This window comes from Polyodon spathula, chromosome 34 (genome assembly GCF_017654505.1).
Source record: "Polyodon spathula isolate WHYD16114869_AA chromosome 34, ASM1765450v1, whole genome shotgun sequence".
Lineage (NCBI taxonomy): Eukaryota > Metazoa > Chordata > Actinopteri > Acipenseriformes > Polyodontidae > Polyodon > Polyodon spathula.
Genome location: NC_054567.1, coordinates 2,220,434 through 2,242,670, shown reverse-complemented (window position 1 = coordinate 2,242,670; position 22,237 = coordinate 2,220,434). Strand labels below are relative to the sequence as shown.

Here is a 22,237-nt window from a genome sequence, read left to right as displayed (position 1 = left end):
TTGCTGTTTAAATGTGGAATGAAAAATGACATCTGCCAGAATGCCACAGCTATCCAAGAACACTGATAGACTGATAGAACAGTTAAGCTGATATGCCTGTTCATAATTTAACAAGCTAGGCAGGTATAAAAGGACAGGTTTCAAAGACAATAGCTGTCTGTGGGTAGGCAATGGCTTGTATAAACAATCTGTGTTTTGTGAGTAATATATTTCAAGTCAGTAAGGCGGATTAGTGGTCTGACTGTAAATTAGGGGTCCTGCTAATTTTGGTGAGCGCTGCACAACAGGAGCTAGGATTTATTTTAGTTTTTGTATTGTTTGTTAAACAAGAAGAAGAAGAAGTACCATCCTGTTTAAACCCTCCCGTTGAGAGTGCTTTATCCACCAAAGACAGTGTTTGGGACTGTGGAAGGGTGAGAGTATTCACTGACACGGGAGACAGAAGTTGATACTTGAAAACGCTGCACAGGTGCCCAGTTTTATTTATTATCTTTTTTATTTATTTTAGCCCACAGAGGGCGCTGTTGTCTGTGGCCTGTGTACAGGCAATGGTAACCAGGAGCACAGGGTTACAAGCACAGGTGTCCGCTGGTTCATGCAGGCCCACTCCAGGTGCTCAAAAATAATAATGAAAACCAAAGGCGAAATGAAAAGGGAGAATAAAACACTACAACGAGAAAACTACAAAACAAAAGTGCTGCTTATGCAGTACCCCCACTGCCACTGTGCCGGTCAGCTCGGTTGTCTGTCCTATGATTCGCTGTGCACTTTACACTGGGGTGGCCACGGTTCATTTGTTTATTTAAGGCTGGCTGTCTTCCTCAGCCGTGCTTGCCCGATTTTACTCTATCGCTCCCTCCACTGGTGTTCCTGCCTGGTAATTGTTTACGCTAGCGTCTCTGGGTTTCCCCTGTCATGACCACCCAAATGCACAACCAAGCGCCGTACTTATGGGCTGAGCAATCCCCCAAGGCCCGCCTCTCAGCCACCCAGAGAGAGAATGCCAACACACCCTATTCCCCACGTCCCCATGTCATCACCATGACTGACAGGCGGATCTTACAAAGCTTCTGCCCTCTTCCTGCAGAACCATGCATGCGCCAGGCAGTGAGCACAGTCTCCCCTGTTACAGGGACCCAAAACAATGTTCAAAGCTATACTGTATGAAGAAGCTTTGTCACAATTATTAGAGTTTTACCATTCATGTAGTTGCCTAATTGCATTTCCTTTATGTTCACATTTACCTTTGCAAACTGTATTTGATGTTGTTGTTAACATGCAATTATTTGATTTGTTATTGAATTGGCCACTGTGGTGAGACATTCAGGTTAAAGAGCCATTACCACATCTTTTGCATTTCTAGGCTTCATATAATAAATTTGGAGGTTATCATAAACAAATGTAATATACAATCCCTGGCCACTTTATTATGGCCTAATATCAGAATGTTGGACTGAGCCGCTGTTTGTCCTGACCACTGGAAGGTGTCCCGAGGGATGCTGACTGTTTGCAAATGTGTTGGACCCATGGCTATATAGTGCTACAGGGATCACATGTCTCATCACATGATCAACCTAGTTTGCATCTCTAACTCAGGGTGATGCCCAGTTTGTCAATTCCAAGAAATGCAGTTACAATCTCTGCTTATTCTAGTTCTTAACCTGGTACAGCACCAGCCCCATGATTAAACATTCTTTGTTATTCAGCAGTTTCAAAGCTATCATATGCCCAGAAAGCTCTCTCCAGCTGTATATTGATGAAGGCTGTTTTTAATGTTACCTTTGAAACATGTGGCAATTCAGCAGTCTCTTTTTAAACTTATTTACCTCATTCTCCAGCTGGTGTCTGCCAGCTCAGGTGTCGTGTTTTATGGACACAGAAAGGCTACACATGGACAGCAGGGATTAAATGTTACTAATGCTTATTGACCCCTTCATGAGATATTCAGGAATATTATGACAAGAAAGACATTGACTTAGTAACGTTTTCTCAATGTGTCTATGTCACAAAGATGGCCAGAGTGGGTGGTGTCAGACCAGAAGCAGGACATTAAACAAAGAGAGAGGAGGAGTTTGGTTGAGCTGAGCATTTAATAAATAAACAGAAGAAAAAATAAAAAGGCTGTAACATACAAAAATACAGGACCCGGCACATTCGCCAAAATAAACCGACAAACAAAACAGACCAAACAAAACACAGTGAGCTTTTACTTTACGTTATTATTAGTATACTCATTATTTCCTCCGTCTCCAATCTCGTTCTCCACTCACTGACCACCCAACCGCAAGTGAGTAAAACGTGCATCTATATATACTGTTGTGCTGGGATTCAATTACTAATTAATTATTCACTTGAATCCCAGCACGTGAATTAATTATGTGCAACCTCGTGCTCACATATTAACTACTTTAAATGTACGTGAAGTGACGTACAATCCCGTGCCTAAATGCAAATATTTATTTTAAACACTCGTGTTACACCGACCTGTCTATATCCCGTGTACCAATGACTATACACCAACATTTAACAAACCACACGCAACATAACAGATAATATACTGTAAGATAGCAGGGAGGGGGTTAAAATTCCTCCCTGCTAAAACCATGTGAAAATGCACTGTGGGTGAATGGGCTAAGGGTTTTTGAATTGATTAATTGTTTTTATTGTTTTAGTTAATCCCCTGCACCTGGTGCTAATTGTAAATTGGAGCCAGGTGCAGGGTATCTAAGACAAGCAGCCAGACTGCTCAGGGGCTGAGGGAAGAGCCTGACTGTGTGTGTGTGTGTGTGTGTGTGTGTGTGTGTGTGTGTGTGTGTGTGTGTGTGTGTGTGTGTGTGTGTGTGTGTGTGTGTGTGTGTGAGAGAGAGAGAGAGAGAGAGAGAGAGAGAGAGAGAGAGAGAGAGAGAGAGAGAGAGAGAGAGAGAGAGAGAGAGAGTGTGAGCAGTTGTACCAGGAAGGTTGTGTGGAACGTAAGTTTGAGTTGTGTGACAGGTAAACGGCTTAGCTGTCATGTGGTCAGTGAGGGACCAGTATCTGCTTAGTTAGTGCTCCAAAGGGAGTTAGGTGTTTGTTTCTGTTTGTTTTCTTTTCATTTGTGTTCATTAAAAGTGCGTCAGCGCCGTAAAAATCCATTTCTGTGTCTTGGGTCTAATTTTAAAGGGGCAACGAACGGAGTGAGTTGCAAGGATCGTTCACAATACACAGGGGCGGGCACTTTGTCACAGTCTATCTTTTTCTTTGTATCCCTTTTCTTTACTGAAAATAAAATATGTAATCTGTCCAACTGAAAGATATTAGCAATATTATACTTGTAATACATATGAAAAAGATATAGCTGTCATAAACTATACCTTTCAGGTACTGTGTGATTACAACACCCCTCTGAATGTGCCTGCACTGGTTTACATGTGTATTCATGACTAAATTATCCAGGCTTAGGCTGCACCTAGTCTCCTGGATGGCTTGTAAAGGTCCTTGTTCACAGTCTTCAGCTGGATATCCATTCTACTTTCAGAAATCACCGAACTGGGGAGCAGGAAGGAGATGAGATCCATGCCCTTCATCACGTACCTGTCCGGGCTGCTGTCTGCACAGGTGCTGTCTGACGAGGAGCTCATCTCAGGTGTGGAGATCCGCTGCGAGGAGAAGGGCCACTGCCCGGCAACGTGCCACCTGTGCCGTCGGCAGGGCAAGGAGCAGGTCAGCCCGTCCCCGGTGCTGCTGGAGATCACCCGCGTGGTGCCCCTCTACACCCTCATCCAGGACAACGCCACCAAGGAGGTAGGGCCTCTCCACTGCGCTGCCTTGCAGACCTGGTCTCTTTGAGTGCTAAAGTAGCTTTCCAAAAAGACTACCTTAGAATAAATCAGTTTCACAATCTTATTCTGTAAGTTAATGCATTGTGTGCTGGGTGTCTCTTAGACAAGTTTATATGTACAGTTGATCCTGTCTGTCTGTAATAGTGTCCTGAGAGCACTTTGAGTGTGGAAAAGGACAGCATAACTCCCAGACAGCAGAGCCTTCATCAGCAGGCACTGTGGCTTCATAGAGTAAGGTTAAGTAGGAGGCTGGAGTTAGTGCAATAAAAATACAATAATACAAAGTGACCTGGAAGAATCTTAATATATTTGTAATTCATGTTAAATATCGCCTGGTGAGCATTCATTGTTACCTTCCAATTAATTATTAATTCATGCTGAATATGAATAGTGGATCCTGTAATGTTGTAACTCCAGTCCAGATAAGCGGCTGTCCCAGTTCGTAGTTGCCGGACAGCATTGTTAGAAAAAGAATGCACATTTTATTAGTACAACAATACAGGGTTCTCATCCCAGCAGCAGCAAGTGTGTCTGTCTTTTATTTTATATCGATATACTACAGATCCTTACAGGATTCATTGCTCGGTAATGTATCAAATCTGCCTGGATAAATGATGAACTGAATTGCAGGTACACATCTCTTCTTATTTTACTAGAAATACGTCCTTTAAAAAAATCTTTTCGCTCATTTTTTTTTTCAGAAAGGAAGAAAAGCATTCATTCATAAATAAACGAGCCACACTAGCAGCTTATAGGTGGCTGTAAGTTGTTTTTTATTTGATGTTTTTTTCCTATCAAGAAAAAAACCTGCTAATGACAACCTTGCACAGGTAACATGTGGTTTGGCTTGCAATGCAGAGTAATGTCAGCATTGCTTCTACAGAATGCCCTTGATCACACAGCCTGCTTGTTCTTTTTCTGACCTTGCTGTTTGCAGAACAAGTGTATTTATTGATATGCAGACACCATGCCTACTGTATATTTCTTTTTAAATGATTTAAGGTTGTATTATTGCCATGGTAACATTAACTTGATAACAAGTAATATAAAATGACCTTTTCAGTTATAAGAGGTTTGTTTTAGGTGTACTGATATTTAAAAAGAACCATTAGTGTAATGCGAGGACCAGGTGGGTGTGTGAGCCAGCTGCCAAATGAGGTATTGTAACTCTATTGTAAATTGTCAGGCATCTTTTTAATCTTTGTTGGGGAGCAGCTCAAACACCAGCAGTAATGGAGTGATACTCTGAATGCACGATTGCTATCAAAATGTGTTTTATTTATTTCCAAAACAAATCAAAACAGCAGTAAAAGTTACCAATAAAAACTACTAAAGCAGGAGATTCCGTTTTTCTTTCAAATGCATACATTACACAATAAAAATTACCATAAGCATACATATATAAAAGGTGATTTCAGCTCCTTACCATCTGTACCAGTGAGGCTCAGAGTGGTAATAGCGACATTCCTACCTAGAGCAGGCTCTCGGCTACTCCCACCGCAAATTAACTATGAGATCGGTCCTTAATCAATTTCAGTTGCAGGGGTGTGATTAATAAAAGTCAAAACACTCAAATTATATAGAAAAAACACCAGAGAGAATTAAAAAATGAAACAAATAAACAAATCAGTCGTGACATAAACAGGTGCAAATATTTTAAAGTGCAATAATATACCATTAAATAAATAATACAAACATGCCCCAAAATTCACTACTAAAAGTGCACCTTGTGTTGTCTGCTAACAGTTTATAGAAACACCTTGCAGCAATTCGCTTGCTCCATAAAGTAGGTGTAAGTTTCACCCACCTGTCCCTTTTATTAGGGTCAGTAGCCTGGCCAGGTTAAAACTCAATTTGTTCATCCTCCCCCCCCCCCATTGTCTCATTCAGATATCCACTCCTCCAATCTCAGAGCTCCTTGGAAGCCAAAACCTGTTTAAAGCTGGCTGGCTAGGCCAGGAAAAAACTTCCTTTTCTCTTGAGGAATCCATTTTACAAACACATTACTTAATTACAGTGTAACTTTATTTTAGATAAATACAGATGCATCCATTTACTCTTTTGTTAAAATATTGTACTTTGTCTAAACCTTTCTTTTTTGTTTACACTGTTACTTGTTTAAGTTTAGTTGATGTTCAAGGCCTGTTTAGGGTTTGTTTTTGTTAGTGTGTTGAGTCACTATTTTGTTCCTGATCCTCCTGATATTTTCCAAATGGTTGTTCACCATTCAACCCGGTACTACTCGACAGTCTCACCATTTTCTACAATCGTTATTTTTTCACCAACCTTCATCCATCATCATCAGTACAGGACTCTATTCGGGACTTCATTATTTGTTGGTGATATTATTCCTTTTCTGTTTGCTGGTTTTTTCTACTTTGATACTTTGGTTCCTGTAATTTTGGTTTTGTTCTTTTGTTACTTTGGATTACATGTGCATTGCTTCACTGGACATGTTAGGCCTAAATTTCATTTGTCATCCATTGCCATCAAGACTGTCTTTGTGATTTGGTTTCCCTGTATAATTATTCATTCACCTTTGTCTCTCTTGCCTGTCGGTGTGTTGGTTTTGTATTGGTGTGGTGTTTGTGTGTGTGTGGGGGGGGGGGTTTATTGGAGGCCGACTGGACACCGCATTCATTTCGCTTTAGTGTTAGTTTGTTTGGATGTTTGTTTAATTCGCTTTACTTTCTTACTCACCGGTACCTTCCACTAAATGTTCTCTGCAATAAGTTGTTGGCATTATATTTCATTTATTACACTATAGTTTACAGCAATAAACCGTTTGTTTGTGAAATTGACACCTCTGATGTCCCTGATTTTGCTGTCTGTCACTCTTGCTGACTTAGTTAGTTATAGATATTGGGCCAGTAGTATCTCCTTAGGGAGTGCAGTACAACTGTTTCTCAGTTGTGCAGAGTATTCGTTACAACCTGCTAGTCAAGTGTAGTATCCCCAGCATATCATATTGACTTAAGCACGTCTACTATCAGCTAAAAAAATCTTAAATGCACCAGATAATTATTTTCCCTTCTGTATGTGTCTCTTGTCTTGTAAATCCTGCGTGAGAAATACACCAACCACCACAACGTGTTTGTCAAGATTCCAGATCCTCTTAGCAGCATCATTCAAGTTCAAAAACAACAACACGTTATGTGATTTATAAAAAGTTAGTGTCAGGTGTCTCTTATTATATCAGAAAAGTTTTTTTGGTCCCAAACTATACAAGATGACATCTCTTATAACAATTAGACACCTGACACACCACATATTAACTTAACCCTAAGGTGCTGTTGCTGTGTTTTGTATGTACAGATACCATGCTGAAAACGATATGTATGCATGTCTTCCTGGGTAACGGGCACTGACTGAAACGTCAGGTACAGGCCTCTACCTCTCTTACACTTTGAGAAGAACTCCTCCACAGAGACACACAATATTACCAAGTAACAAGGACAGCAAATGCTGATGTGTGCATGAACAGGTTACTGATAACAATACAGAATCTCTAACAAAGTCGCAATAATGGGCTCTACATTTCCATTTTTGCCACAAATTAGGATTGACTATTGGCTTAAGCGTATTAACCCTTTGCAGTCCATTTATTCAGCGCTTGTCAGGCGCGTCAGGTCCAGTATATTTTCACATGCACTGTTTATTTTGCATGTGCTGTTTAAAACATTTTTTACAGGTTTAAACAGGTTTAAAAGGCATTCAATCGCAAAAGGACACTCAGTACTATATCTCCAGCCAAGCCCCACCACTTGTTCACTGTATTTTTTCACATACCTCTTCATAGATGTGCATACTGATAAATCCTCTCCTGATCACTCATTCTATCACCAAACTCCTCAATTGTATGATCTAAGTCATTATTTTATTACTATAACATCTCCAAAAAGCTCTGCAAATATCCGTGATATTCTTTGAGCACTGTTATGTCTGTGTTATCTCTGTAGTGGATGGGGCTATGAGATACTCCTTTTTTCTGTTTAATTCGGCTCCTATCGGTCTCACTCTGCCATTGACAGGTTTTCTCGGCTTTTTCCAGAGAAAAAAATGAATGGAGACCCATCTTGTCTTTTTAATGATGTAGGACAGGGTCTGATATTGGACGGGAAAGGGAAAATTGTAATGTCGGACCTGGTCCGACATAGGACTGCAAAGGGTTAAGCAATTTCTGACATATTCATTATGTCATCATTGAATGTTATGTTATACATAATGGTATGACTTTCATTTGCAACTTTGGCATGGAATTGAATGGAATTATTATCTCACGGTCCTGGTAATTTGAAATTTGACATTTTTGTCAACCCCCAAGCACCTGTTTGAAGCTAATGGCTATTAAAACCATTTGTGTTTAATTACATTTCCCTGACGCTTATGGAAACAAAGCCTTCTGTACAGTGACTAATCATTTTTCTATTTTCCTTTCAGTGGATCAAGTTTTTATAAAGCTGATATAATGAATACAGGTGTCAGGCCACAATTGGACTTTTTCTCAAACGGGATGTGCTTAACACATAGAAAGGGGAAAGGAGAAACATCATAGTTCAATTGACATGCAGTAAGCCATATTTTCAAAGCACTTTCTCCAGTCTTTAATGAACACATGTTATATTACAGCACAGAAATACCCATGATGCAGATCACGTTGCACATCTATCCTGGCTTCAACATTCAGAAGGAGCTTTTACAAATCATTTACATCTTTCTACTTCTGTCCCTCAAGGCCTCCCAGTCCTGATGGATTAAGCATTTCTGCACCCTGCTATTAAGCCTTTATTCCAGCTCACATGAGTTCTGTAGTGAAATCTATTGTATAGAGCATAATGCCTGTGATATAATAAATGAGAATTGAATGCATGTCCGAGGGGTGGGATGCTACAGGGGTTTATCCAAGCATCCCACCCGTAGGGCTGGCATTCATTTCTCATTTATCACACATTACCTCATGCGGTATTTTTTATAATTTGCCTATGAGCAATTTTTTCCTGCCAGAGTTCTAAATTTCTGGTTCCTTTCAGTTTTGACAGCTCCCGCTGGGGTTGCGCTCTGTTGCTGGTGTTAATGAGAGCGTGTTTTCCGTAATAACCGGACGTTCTTCTAAATGTTACAGTGGGTTCTCTACATACAGCATTCCAAAGGGTGTTGTTTCTTCGAAATGTTACAGTGGGTTCTCTACATACAGCATTCCAAAGGGTGTTGTTTCTTCGAAATGTTACAGTGGGTTCTCTACATATAGCATTCCAAAGGGTGTTGTTTCTTCAAAATGTTACAGTGGGTTCTCTACATATAGCATTCCATAGGGTGTTTAAGCGATAGTGCCGTCGATGAAGGCTCTACCGTGTGGTGTTCAACTTGAGACTGGAGACAACTGACACTTCTAAACTAAGCCAGCTTTTGATTGTGTTACGTTATGTGGATGGGAAAGGCTGCCCACGGGAGAGATTCGTGGGTTTTAAAGATGTCAGCACAGATCGGAATGCAGTTGCCTTGAAGCAAGTGACGGATTCACAATTGTTGAAATACGACTACAAAAGGAAACTTGTGTCTCAGTCGTATGACGGCACTGCAGTCATGGCCGGTGAGCTGGAAGGATCCCCAAGCTCTGTTTGTGCATTATTTTGCTCACAGATTAAATGTAGTTCTCCAGCAAGGGGCTCAGTTTATAAAACAAAAGCATACTTTTTTTGCAACCTTACAAGGTTTCCCTGCATTTTTTACATGCTCAAGCAAATGCAATGAGCTGCTGGACCGAATCATGGGCAGACGAATCCCATCCCTGTGTGCAGTTCGATGGATATCTAGCAGCAGAGCTTTACATGCCATTGTCTCAGAAAGAGAAAAACTTTCTGAATTGTTTCTGAAGATTCCTGATGGCCTTGGTTGGGATGGAGAATCAAGGCAACAAGCCATAGAATACCACGCAAAACTGAATGACTTACAGTTTCTTTTCTTGGTGTCACCTATCATGACATCTTCAACATCACTGACATTCTCTACAGTGTTCTTCAGAAAAAGGCTGTTGATGTTAATTACTTTACTTCACAGGTTCGATTAACTATTTCAAGAATTGATGATCTGCGTAAAGAAGGGCAGTTCAAACAGGTGTTTAATACTGCTTCCACTGCCCTCGCTGACTTACCTTCACCTCCAAAAAAACGCAGCCTGGAAAACAGATCCTCTGAAGATGTTCAGAACATGTATTTGTCACTGTACAATAAAATCGGCGATAATATTGTTGCACAGCTTTCTCGCAGTTTTGCTTACATCGATTCTCTCCGTTTCCTCGAACTGGCACTCATCAAAATTTCCAGCTTTCAGCAAGCAGTTTCCCACAACTGCTTTTAACTCCCTTTCCGACTCGAATGGCAGCTACTTTGAGTTAGATTGTCTCAAGAATGAGTTTTGTGCAATCTTTGACACCGAGTTTCAGAACCATTCTGTTAACGACATCCTGCGGTTAATCAACGAATCTGGTGTTCACGGTGTTTACGCTTTTTCTACTTAGTTGCCACAATACCAACAACAGCTAGTGTGGAAAGAAGCTTTTCTTGCTAAAACGCATTAAGACATACTTGGGAAACACCATGGATAAGGGTCGGCTTAGTGCGCTGGCCATTATGTCCATAGAAAAAGAGCTGCTGTCTTTCCTGGAGAAGCAAGACAACCGGTATGATGACATCATTGCACTCTTTGCTTCAAAAACAGAAAGATGGATTGACCTTAATCATAAATAAGGTAAGATTACATTTATTTTAATGGAATGTAATTGCCCATGTCTTGGTTTTGTATTTGTAGGTATCTTTATAGGTATATTCCAAAGAAGATGGGGGGGGGGGGGATGCACTTGCCTCACCCGTCAAAAAAGTCACGAGCCGCTACTGGCATATAGATGCGCTGGAACTGCGAACGGTTCACCTTACTCTACGGCATTTCTTTCTGGCGCTCCAAGGAAGACAACATGTCATTAGTGGCATATGTCAACCGCCAGGGAGGACTTTGGTCCCCAGGGTTACATCGCATAGCCATCCGACTATTGACGTGGGCAAAACAGAACCTGCTATCCCTCCAGGCTGTTTACCTTCCTGGAATAGTGAACTGGTCAGTGGACCTCTTGAGGGAGGGTCCTCACCAATCAGAATGGCAGCTCCAACCTCACGTAGTGGAGCTCATTTGGCAGCGGTTTGGCAGAGCCTGTGTCGATCTGCATATACTAATAACCCCACCTGGGCGGGTGGTAGTGCACACTATCAGAGGAATGGCTACATCGTGGGCCCTCTTAGAGGAGCCTCATTGTCCGACATGTGTACTGCAGCTAGCTGAGCTACCCCGCATACTTTCACCAGGTTCTACCGACTTAATGTGGTAAATCCCTCTATGCCTTCATTAAACACAAGAGTCCTTGAGGTTGCACGCTCGCACAGCTAACCAGGGTTTTGCAGGTTTCTCAAGTCGTCCCTCATCTCAAGTCGTCCCTCGTCTACTGTGTCCGCTCACACTCCCTCATGACGGCTTTGGTATATTTTTCCCAAAAGTATTGTTGATGGTCGTCTTCGAACTCAAAGGGAACGTTAGATTACGGATGTAACCCTGGTTCCCTGAAAGAGAAGACAACCACCAACCTGCAAGGTCAAATCGGTCACCTTCGCGGGTTCAATGCAAAAGAGGAAATTAACTCTGTGGTGTGACTATTTCTTCCCTCGGAAGGCGGGACTGAGGACGTCACTCCCCAGAGTGGCCTATCGGCAGCTCTGATATAAAATGCTCAGTGAATACCTAACATGTGAGAGGCATATCCCAAAAGTATTGTTGGTGGGAAATCTTCCCCTTAACAGAACCAGGGTCACATCAGTAACCTAACGTTATCCCTTGCTGTTACTGTATCTCCCGCTTTTATTTTCTCAAATAAAGTAGGTAAGATAACCAGCTAAAACAAAGGGGTGTTTAATCAAGTTGGCAGTCATCGCTATTGGTCTCAATAACATCAAAATATAAATGCAAATCTTCATTGAAAGTGACAGTATACAATGCGCATATATATAACAAACCTGTTGGAGTCCAAGACATTATACCGAGGGGTATGTTTTATCGAAAGGACAATCAAAATGAATGATAAACTCTTGGAATAAATTAATGAGATGATTCTGACTTTGCTTTATTCAATTATTTGAAGAATTAAAACTCAGTACAAAAAGCAAAAATCCTGAATTGAAGCTAAACTTTTACAAAATCAACCTGACATGAATCGTTTCAAAGTGCACCAAACCTTAATCCAACATACAAGAATCCCAAACTGAGCTTTCATTCCAAATCAACCTGACATAAAAAGCTTGACATGAAAAGTGAATCAGTTCTTGTGAACGGATAGCCGGGGCAGTGACGTCAGGCCAGCAACAGATATCACACACACAGGCACTCTGGTGAAAAAAAAGGTACCACACACACAGGTATTTGGGTGAAAAAACAGATACCACACACACAGGCACTCGGGTGAAAAAACAGATACCACACACACAGGTACCCGGATGAAAAAACAGATACCACACACACAGGTACCCGGGTGAAAAAACAGATACCACACACAGGTACTCGGGTGAAAAAACAAATACCAGACACAGCCGTTTTTATTGAAACTAAAATAAAATATTTAAACAAAAAACACTGCTCACAGAGCAAATTAAAAAGGTTGTAAAAAAAACAAATCATGAACACAGAAACTAAACAAACACTGTGCTTCCTACATGCGTGGCAATTGTTTTTAGTTTTAATTTAGTTTCTCTTTTGTTTCTTTCCCACTCCTGTCTCTCACGTTCTCCACTCTGAACACCTTACCTGAAACAGGGAAAACAGTAAGGTTTTATACTGGTGACCATCTCCCAATTAGCAAAAAATTATCCAATTAATTAACTCGGGAGATGGTCACCTTCTACACAGGGTTTTGTGGAATGGGGCTTCCCCATCTGTGCTGCCAAACAATAACACACAAACAGTTTGTATTTGAAATAAAATACATTTAAATCAATACTAACCATAACAAAACAATAACAAAGCAAAACACGTGTTTTAACTAACACAAAACTATACATTTTAAATCATAATACATAAAATGCAAACACCCGTTCAAAACAAACATATACATTTTCTCAATAGGGCTTTGCCCTGCCCCCTATTTATGTGCAGGGCCTCCTTCTGCCCTGCCACAGTTCCTCAAGTTTTTTGTTTTCACTGTTTTTCTTTCTTTAATCAATTTTGCTTTGCCGTTTGGTTGCTGAACAAGCCAAAGAAGAGTGCTTTTTGACAACCAATATTCACAACAGACATATGCCTGCGTTACTGCTTCTTTAAAACGACCAGTATAGTTTCCAGCTTTGTTGCAACATAAAATGATTTTCATTTCAGAGGCAGTTACACAGCACGTGTTTCTTATTAAGACAAAAGAGTTGACTTCACTGTGGAGGTGACATGATCCCGTGCATACAGACCGGGATGTTGACAGTGTGTGTATATTGTAACAGAAAAATCCTTAACGCTGTAAAAATGAGTCTTCAGTCAATTCAGGGCCAAACACGATCTTATTACATTAATAAATGATCAAAGACAATCTGACAATTGTTAACTTGACAACGCGCTTTGGTACACCGCTAAAACTAATTCATTTTAAAAAGGAATCTCAGGGTGGAACTATTATTCTGTCTCTGCTTCTCACAACAACAACAAACATCCTGTTACTGGTTTTTAGCTCCAGTTAGTCCCTCCTCAGCTCCTGTGGCCCGTGCCTGTCGTCTATAGGATGTTCGACCTATGTGAAACACAGACTCTCCTAACCAAGCGTTCCGGCACTTCACAGGCCTCGCATACGTTACAATAGTATCTTTTTTATTTTTTTTTTTTTTTGGGGTCCAGGGGTCAGGTTTGTTATAGTGAAGGGTGTTGTAGCGAGGGTGTACTGTGTGTTTTAATTGGGCATATATGCTGGAGGAGCAGCTGTCTCCTATCTAGCTAAGTATATAAAGTGCAGTATCTAATATTAGACAATTTTACAGTTTGGCAAATGTATTGCAAACACTATGCCTTTCCTCGGTCCAAGCTTGAGCAAAACAGTTTTATTTGAGTGTAATCGCTGACTGAAAGGGAACCTTGGTATGGGTGTGACACTGATGTACTCATCTTTTTGTTTAGATTTACTTTGTGCCATTTTCTGTTTCAGTCCTCACATACTGTAAAACACTTAGTTACCCCAGTAGCATCAGTACTGTTGTCTGATTTAAATACGCTTTTCTCTGCGGACTCCCAAATAATGCAAAAATATCATCTTACCCAGGTCACTAAAATATATTTACCTGGTCATTTATTAATATATTTCTAGAAGCCAAAATGTAACATTCATATTACCAATTGCCATTAATGCTCATAATTAACATTTTCAAATGTATTATATAAAATCCTAACCTTGTAAGTACCTCCACTTTGTTTAAGTAAAAGTGCTTTGAATAGAGTGCATTGATTAAACTGTATCAGACAATCAGAATAGATTGGATGCTTTGCTCATGATTCATGAAGCCATATATCATTATCTTGCGATTGCGTCAAGACAAAATGTACATTTATTGTCAGTTTTACTTTCATAAATAGTCCTTCTGGCATGAAAGGACGTAAACCAGAAGTTGACTCATACAACATAATAAGATTGGTTTATTTGAAATGAATAACTGACTTAATGAAGAGGGATGTCTAAACCATGATATTTTGATTGCAAAGCAAGTCACGGAATAATAGTGGTGATTGAAGGTAATCTGTGTAATCTGAGCAATATCAGTGTAGAGTAATCTGGAACTAGCTCATACTTAATCACAGATGTACTGGAATTTTTTCCTGACCTACTGAGAGAGCAAATACACTGTTTAAGATCTCCATATTTATTATTATTATTATTATTATTATTATAATCTGTTTTAATTGCAAGCTTGTGTATTGTAGATATCCGTGCACTTGCGGTGTCAGTCTTGATAATGTTAGTTTTCTCAAGATGGCATTATTACTTGCATGATGCCCAGTTGGTGGGGCAAAATAGGCAGGGACTTTTTCTTCTCACCACTCTACAGTGGCCCCTACTGGCACTCAAAGTGGTACATTTGAAATTGGGGTGAACAGAGGTAAAATAATGGTAAAATAATTAAATAATACATAGCTGGTCTGTGTCAATAAAAGTAGGTATAACCATAGCTATAGCAAGTCTGAAAAGAAAACAAGACATGTCACTGTTCTTCAATTACATTACAAAATATGTTTTCTACAACAAACTTGCATCACATATAAAAAAAATGTAAACCCTAGAAAAAAAGTTAGCCTTCGACAATCTCTCACACACTCTAAACAACGACTTGCTGAATTACCTGTGCTGCAAACCCACCAGGCTTTTCCTCTCTTCCTTAAATCACTGAAAGCAAATATTTGAAACCATTTTCTTGTTTACAGATTTGCAGCTGATGACTAAGGTTTAAATGGCTATGACGGAGGTATGATCCGGTAAATACAAGTTAGGAAATGTAATATAAACCCTCCCAAACGCTGCTGAGAAATGGGTTATTTCATTTAACAATGTTAGTGGCTTGCATGAGCATATCCTGATGTGTACAACTGAAGGTCACGTATGCTGGGTAAATACATTAAGCATAGGTTAATACAAGACAGATTACAACTCTGCTTCTCAAGAGCTTCTGATAAGGGCTTTGTGGTTTCCTGTAAGAATAAATTACAAGGAAAAAAAAAAACCTAATGGGCTATATTCTTAAAGCTATTTAGTCCAAAATTTTATTTTATTTTTTCTGAATGGAAATAACAGCATTACAAGTCTAAAACAAATAAGAAACAACTAAATGGTACCTCTTCTTTCTGGTTTAGTAACTTGTGGGTTTTGTAAGACACGACAAACAATTCCAACTCACAGTAATCAGGTTTCATGATTATCATACAGGTAAAATAATAAAGAGAAATGCACGACTACTACAGTATCTGAACTAACCCTACCAGGTGATGTAAATACTGTTAGAATCTGGACAGCTGGCGATGTCGGCTTTCTCTCCTCTGGTATACTAGAGTGAGTGCTCTAGTACACCAAATACATATAACCTTAACCCCCACCCTCTGCTTGCCACAACTCACACGTTCCCCAGACAAGAAGAAAGAGTCGCTCTCCTTATCTCTCTTTTCTCCAACACAGACCCCCAATATGTCTCAGCCTATCTTGATTTGGCAGGCAGTCAGTAACTCCTTACTTAACAAAGAACAGATGTCACCTCTCAGACATTACATGTATTGAAAATGTTCAGTTCTCAGCAAGAGTTAGTCAATTAAATGATTAAAATAAAATATATTAAAATACTAAAATTGTTAAAGGTGCTAGATGTTACAGTCCCCACTGTGTTCCAAAAATTAACTCACAGTTAAATAGCTCCTTTGAAAATCCTGTCCCAGTAAGGATATCAAAATCAAACTTATCAGGGTTGTTAACATACACACGTCAACAAGCTCCCTCCTGACCTGTGAGGGCACTATATAACTGGAACAGAGTGCCCCAGAATGGATGGTTTGGCAGTTCATTCCAGGGTCAGTTGGAAGTCAGAAATTCAGGAAGGGGAGGCCAGGATACCAGAAGTCAGCGCCTTAATGTGTCAGTCACGGATTGGAGGAGACGTGATTGGCCGCACCACTGAAAGAGGGCATGATGGAGGGTATTTAGAAGGAAGTGGCCCCAGTGATCTGTTCCTTGGTTTATAGTTAAACTATAAGGACCAGAGAGAGAAAATTTAAAAGTACCGTGAGTGTTTCCTGTTTTGTTTGTTTGTCAGCTAATTGTCATTGTTTGTTTCGCTAGACGGCTAACATGAACTGAGAGCTGTCGCTACATGGCAGCACCAAATCCTGGACTACGCTGCGTCATTGTTACATCTGTGTTTGTCTTTTCACCGCGCTCCTGCAATATAGCACCCACTGTCAGGAGACGTGTCTATGTTTGTCTTTTCACCGCACACCTGCACTAGAGCACCCACTGTCAGGAGACGTGTCTATGTTTGTCTTTTCACCGCACACCTGCACTAGAGCACCCACTGTCAGGAGACGTCTCTGTGTCTGTGTTTGTGTTGTGTAATGTCTTATTCTTTTGGGACTGTAACCCTCCTTGTGCACAGCGCAATATACATTGTTGAGTAGAGCCTGTGCTTATTATTTTGAAGTGTTGTTGACACACAACTCAGAAGGATCTAAACAACTGTTAATTGTGAACTATCTTGTGTTTGTCTGTTCCGGAGCATTGCATCATCACTGCACCTACGCACTAGAAGCCACTCATTCACAGGTTAGGAAAAACATAACGTGCCTCATGTCAGTCCTTAGAGAGAGGACACACACCTCTGATCTCAAACCCGTCCACTAAGCAGACACCTTGTAAAAAGTTATCAGGATGTTAACAATGAAAATAAAAATTTGAGGTATGTTATTTAAACAGTTGTAGCAACACGTGGGATGTATATCTATATTTTTGGGAACTCTGCTACTTACTCTGTAAGTTGTTTCTTTGTCATTTTTTAATTTTTTTATAACTTGTGTTTTTCTTCCTTGTTTTGTCAAAATATGAAAATGTTAACACTTTCTACTAGAATAACCCTGACAACCCCTCATGGGCACAAGTTCATACAAGTGCAATGCTGTGGATTCCCAGCTGGGTTCAGCTGATTTGATTTTTTTTCATTTTGTTATTCTAGTCCTAATCTCTGTACAGCTATCAGAACCAGCAGGCACACCTGTGCAGTCTGACTGCTGCCCACCAGACTCTGGGCTGAACCTCAGTCTTGTTTTATTGTTTCCTATTGTCTTTTTGTTCAAGTGTTAATACACATTTACTATGAACAGAATGCACAGGAGCATGGGATTTCTGAGATCCGTTTTTAAAAGCATTCTTTGTAACTGATGATGATTGCTCGATACTAAAATACAAGGTGGACATCTTGCCAAATGAGTAGGGTCTTGTGTTTTCACGACTTTACACGTTTTTTAACGTGTAATCGTCCTACAGTCACAAGATGTTGATACAGTCTCCACAGAAAGCCACGTAATGAGAAATCATTAAACAATCATCCCCATTATGTTACTTTAACCATTTGAACTGCTCATCCCATTACTACAAAGCATGTATTAGCAGATTAACAAACTGAACGCTGTAGATGGCGACTGATATTTATTTAACCCCTTGCTTCTTCTCATCATTCAGCTTCTCTATTCAGCTGCAGGAGCCCCAGCGTTATTCCTTACGGCTCCAACCAGTTTCCAGCCCAGCAACAGCACCGTCCAAACCGTAGCTTCATTACTCAACTTGTCCGCGTCTTTATTAGACAGACTGGCCCTCCACTAAAACTTTCAAAGCTCCTTCAACAAGACATCGACATTCCCATTGTCAGCATTTGCCTTGCCATAGCTCCTCTATAAATCCACCACAAAGCTGTGTCAGCTGAATCTTTCTTTACTCTTCGCTTGCAATCAAACAGCCCTCCCCCCGCTCCCAGAGCCAGCACAGTTTACTGTTCCTTCAGAAGATCCTGCCCTGGATTTGTATTAGCTACGTTCAACCTTTTAAAGACCTATCCAGCCCATTTCATACTCCATTTTAACTTGTGGTGGCTTGTGCTTTCGACTGGTCACAACATGTTCCAACGACACTGCTGTTCTGTAACTTTTCCACCGGCCCCTCTGTCCATGGCTACCACGGCAACGCCTTCATTGAGTGACTATAGGGAGTGGTAAGTCGCCACTGCGAGCTCCGTGCCTCAGTACTGCAATCTTCTGGCTTCCTGTTGCTGCATTTCCCAACCTGCGAGGGCTTGTTCAACTAGCCGAATTGTGACACCTAAATACTGTGTTAACGTATTATATACATGACTAACTGTCCTAAAACATGTAACGAATATATTCAAATCTAAAAGAATATGCAATTGTTGTTCTACATTGACAAGGATTTCAATCGCAATAACCAAATATATTCTACCCGGCTTCACTCAAGCAATAACCTCTAGATGGCAGTATATCACCACAAATTCTATACAGTCTTTAAGCTGGTTTGCTATCACTGTGAAGCTCACACACAGTTTTTCTATACATTCCTGCAGTTTGTTGTCATTCTGAGGGATTCTCAGGAGTTCCCCCTCCTCTTCAACCTTTTGCCTACCTATATCAACTGACATTTTTCAATTTCAACTCTTCCCTTCTTCAAGGACCTGGTCATGAAGCAGCCTTACTAAGCTGTTTTTGAGATGCTCAGAATCTACCATCACAATAACGTCCTGCTTCCCTGCATCAGGCATCTATTCCTGTGACTTATTTGTGTTTCCTCATCTGGCGCCGCTCCTCCAATCTGACCAGCTTCATCAAGGCACCTTATTCAACTTTCAGTCACCATTTCATCAACCATGTCGGAACCATGTCCTACGTTTATAAACGTTCCAGTCAATTTCCTCCTACCCCAATAGACAATACTCTTATAAACTGCTCCCGACCAATCAATAGGTTGTGCAGACGCCTCGGAGCAACACATTCTTCATCCTCTCGGGTTCTGCAGCGGACTCAGATCTCTGCATTCTTCATCTCTCCCAAAAGCAGCCCCATCTCTGGCTCCATCTAAATCTGCCTTAACACTGAAAGACCAATATCTACCGCATTCAGCAGATCCCAACTCTCTGCAGCAGACCACCACACTCTACCAATGGTAGTCCTCCGTTCACTATTGCAGATCTCTGCTTCAGCAGATCTCTATAGCTCTCTACATGCTCTCTATAACTCAGCCTCTGCACACTACTGACAGCACTCCATTGTTTTCTTCCTCAGAACTCTGCTCTCCTCTCCTTCAGCAGATCCTGTTAATCGCTCCTTACTACAGCAGATATCCGCTCTCTCTTCAGATCTGCTCACTAGTGCAGCATGCAAAAGTTGATGTAGTATACTGTTAAATCTGCAACTGCACTTCTCCAGAGCCTCCAATGCTCCAGCTTTCATAAGAACATAAGAACATGAGAAAGTTTACAAAGGAGAGGAGGCCATTTGGCCCATCTTGCACGTTTGGTTGTTAGTAGATTATTGATCCCAAAATCTCATCAAGCAGCTTCTTGAAGGATCCCAGGGTGTCAGCTTCAACAACATTACTGGGGAGTTGATTCAGACCCTCACGATTTTCTGTGTAAAAAAGTGCCTCCTATTTTTTGTTCTGAATGCCCCTTTGTCTAATCTCCATTTGTGACCCCTGGTCCTTGTTTCATTTTTCAGGTCGAAAAAGTCCCTTGGGTTGACACTGTCAATACCTTTTAGAATTTTGAATGCTTGAATTAAGTCGCCGCGTAGTCGTCTTTGTTCAAGACTGAACAGACTCAATTCTTTTAGCCTGTCTGCATGTGATATGCCTTTTAAACTTGGAATAATTCTGGTCACTCTTCTTTGCACTCTTTCTAGAGCAGCAATATCTTTTTTATAGCAAGGTGACCAGAACTGAACACAATATTCAAGATGAGGTCTTACAAGTGCATTGTACAGCTTTAACATTACTTCCCTTTATTTTAAATTCAACACTTTTCACAATGTATCCGAGCATCTTGTTGGCCTTTTTTTGTAGCTTCCCCACATTGTCTAGATGAAGACATTTCTGAGTCAACAAAAAACTCCTAGGTCTTTTTCATAGATTCCTTCTCCAATTTCAGTATCTCCCATATGATATTTATAATGCACATTTTTATTTCCTGCGTGCAGTACCTTACACTTTTCTTTATTAAATGTATTTGCCATGTGTCTGCCAAGGTCTGAATCTTGTCTAGATCATTTTGAATGACCTTTCCTGCTGCAACAGTGTTTGCCACTCCTCCTATTTTTGTGTTGTCTGCAAATTTAACAAGTTTGCTTGCTATACCAGAATCTAAATCATTAATGTAGATTAGGAATAGCAGAGGACCTAATACTGATCCCTGTGGTACTCCACTGGTTACCACACTCCATTCTGAGGTTTCTCCTCTAATCAGTACTTTCTGTTTTCTACATGTTAACCACTCCCTAATCCATGTACATGTGTTTCCTTGAATCCCAACTGCGTTCAGTTTCAGAATTAATCTTTTATGCAGGACTTTGTCAAAAACTTATGCTTTGCAATTATCCATTATCGATGTTGCATCCTCAAAAAAATCAAACAGGTTAGTTAGACACGATCTCCCTTTCCTAAAACCATGTTGACTGTTTGCATATAATAGAAGTCAGGCTTACTGGTCTGAGACTTCTGTAAAGGGGTGTTCATTAGACCCCCAATTGGCTGAGACTTCACGCTGCCTGGGATCCGAAATAAGGACAAGGCATAGAGGTTATTATGGGACTCGAGCACGGAGTAGCCACGTCCCAAAAATTGAGGCAGAGTATAGAACAGAGCCTCGAGTGAGGTAAGATAAGCGCAGGAGCTGCAAAAGGACAGAATGTGTCCGCTCTGACTCGCATGGTGAGAACCCCCCTGAAGGTAAATACTCAGATCGTGGCAGCATTCCCACAATCAAGGCTAACGCTAATCCCCATCTAATCAAAATACAGGGCACTTCCAGCAATCCTAGTCATATCTCTGCTCATCCTCTGAAATGTTATAGCATTAATACTTGGTGAGAGACGTGGTACTGGAAAATCTGTCTTGATTATGAGTTAAGGAGCTCCAGCCTTGACTCCAGAGCAGGCCTCCCTCCTCTCCACCCTTGCCTCCAGAGCTGCCCTCCCTCCTCTCCATTCTCGCCTCCAGAGCAGGCCTCCCTCCTCTCCACCCTCGTCTCCAGAGCAGGCCTCCCTCCTCTCCTCCACCCTCGCCTCCAGAGCAGGCCTCCTTCCTGTCCTCCACCCTCACCTCCAGAGCAGGCCTCCCTTCTCTCCACTCTTGCCTCCAGAGCAGGCCTCCCTCCCCCAACCCGATCACGAATGTTGGGGAGCTGCTCCTCCTCTGCAGTGGATTCCTACATTCATTCATCCTTCTCCGATATAGTTGCTGCTCCCTCTAAAATTATTAGTATGCCCAGTGGGGGCTTCCTGTCTGCCGGGGCCAATAGAGGTTTTCCCCTAATTAGCCTTTGGTAGGGTTTTTTTTCCTCTACACTGAGCAGCAGATATACACATAGTCACATTTTACTAAATTACTAGCCATTGTCCCATTTGTCCTCCTGGTCTTTTGTTTCTGTTATGCGCTGGCATGTGCTGTCGTTGTTCGTCTCACAGTGTGGGAGATTTAGCGAGGAGCCAGGGGTCCATCCTTTTGGGGGGCAAGTGAGTCTCACTTCCCCGACCTCAGGGCTAGGCATCAGCCTCTACCTTCAGGGGGGGGGTTCTCATCATGTGAGTCAGAGCGGACACACTCT

General features: G+C 41.1%; 1 protein-coding gene across 2 annotated transcripts in view; it reads left to right on the top strand.

Moving 5' to 3' along the window:
* The window catches only part of LOC121303624 (astrotactin-2-like), a 728,767-nt gene that overhangs the window by 487,577 nt on the left and 218,953 nt on the right, over nt 1–22,237 (top strand). For both annotated transcript variants that reach the window (XM_041234419.1, XM_041234420.1), the window contains one exon: nt 3,515–3,780. In XM_041234419.1, coding sequence (XP_041090353.1) covers nt 3,515–3,780 — 266 coding nt within the window. The remainder of the gene's footprint in view (nt 1–3,514; nt 3,781–22,237) is intronic.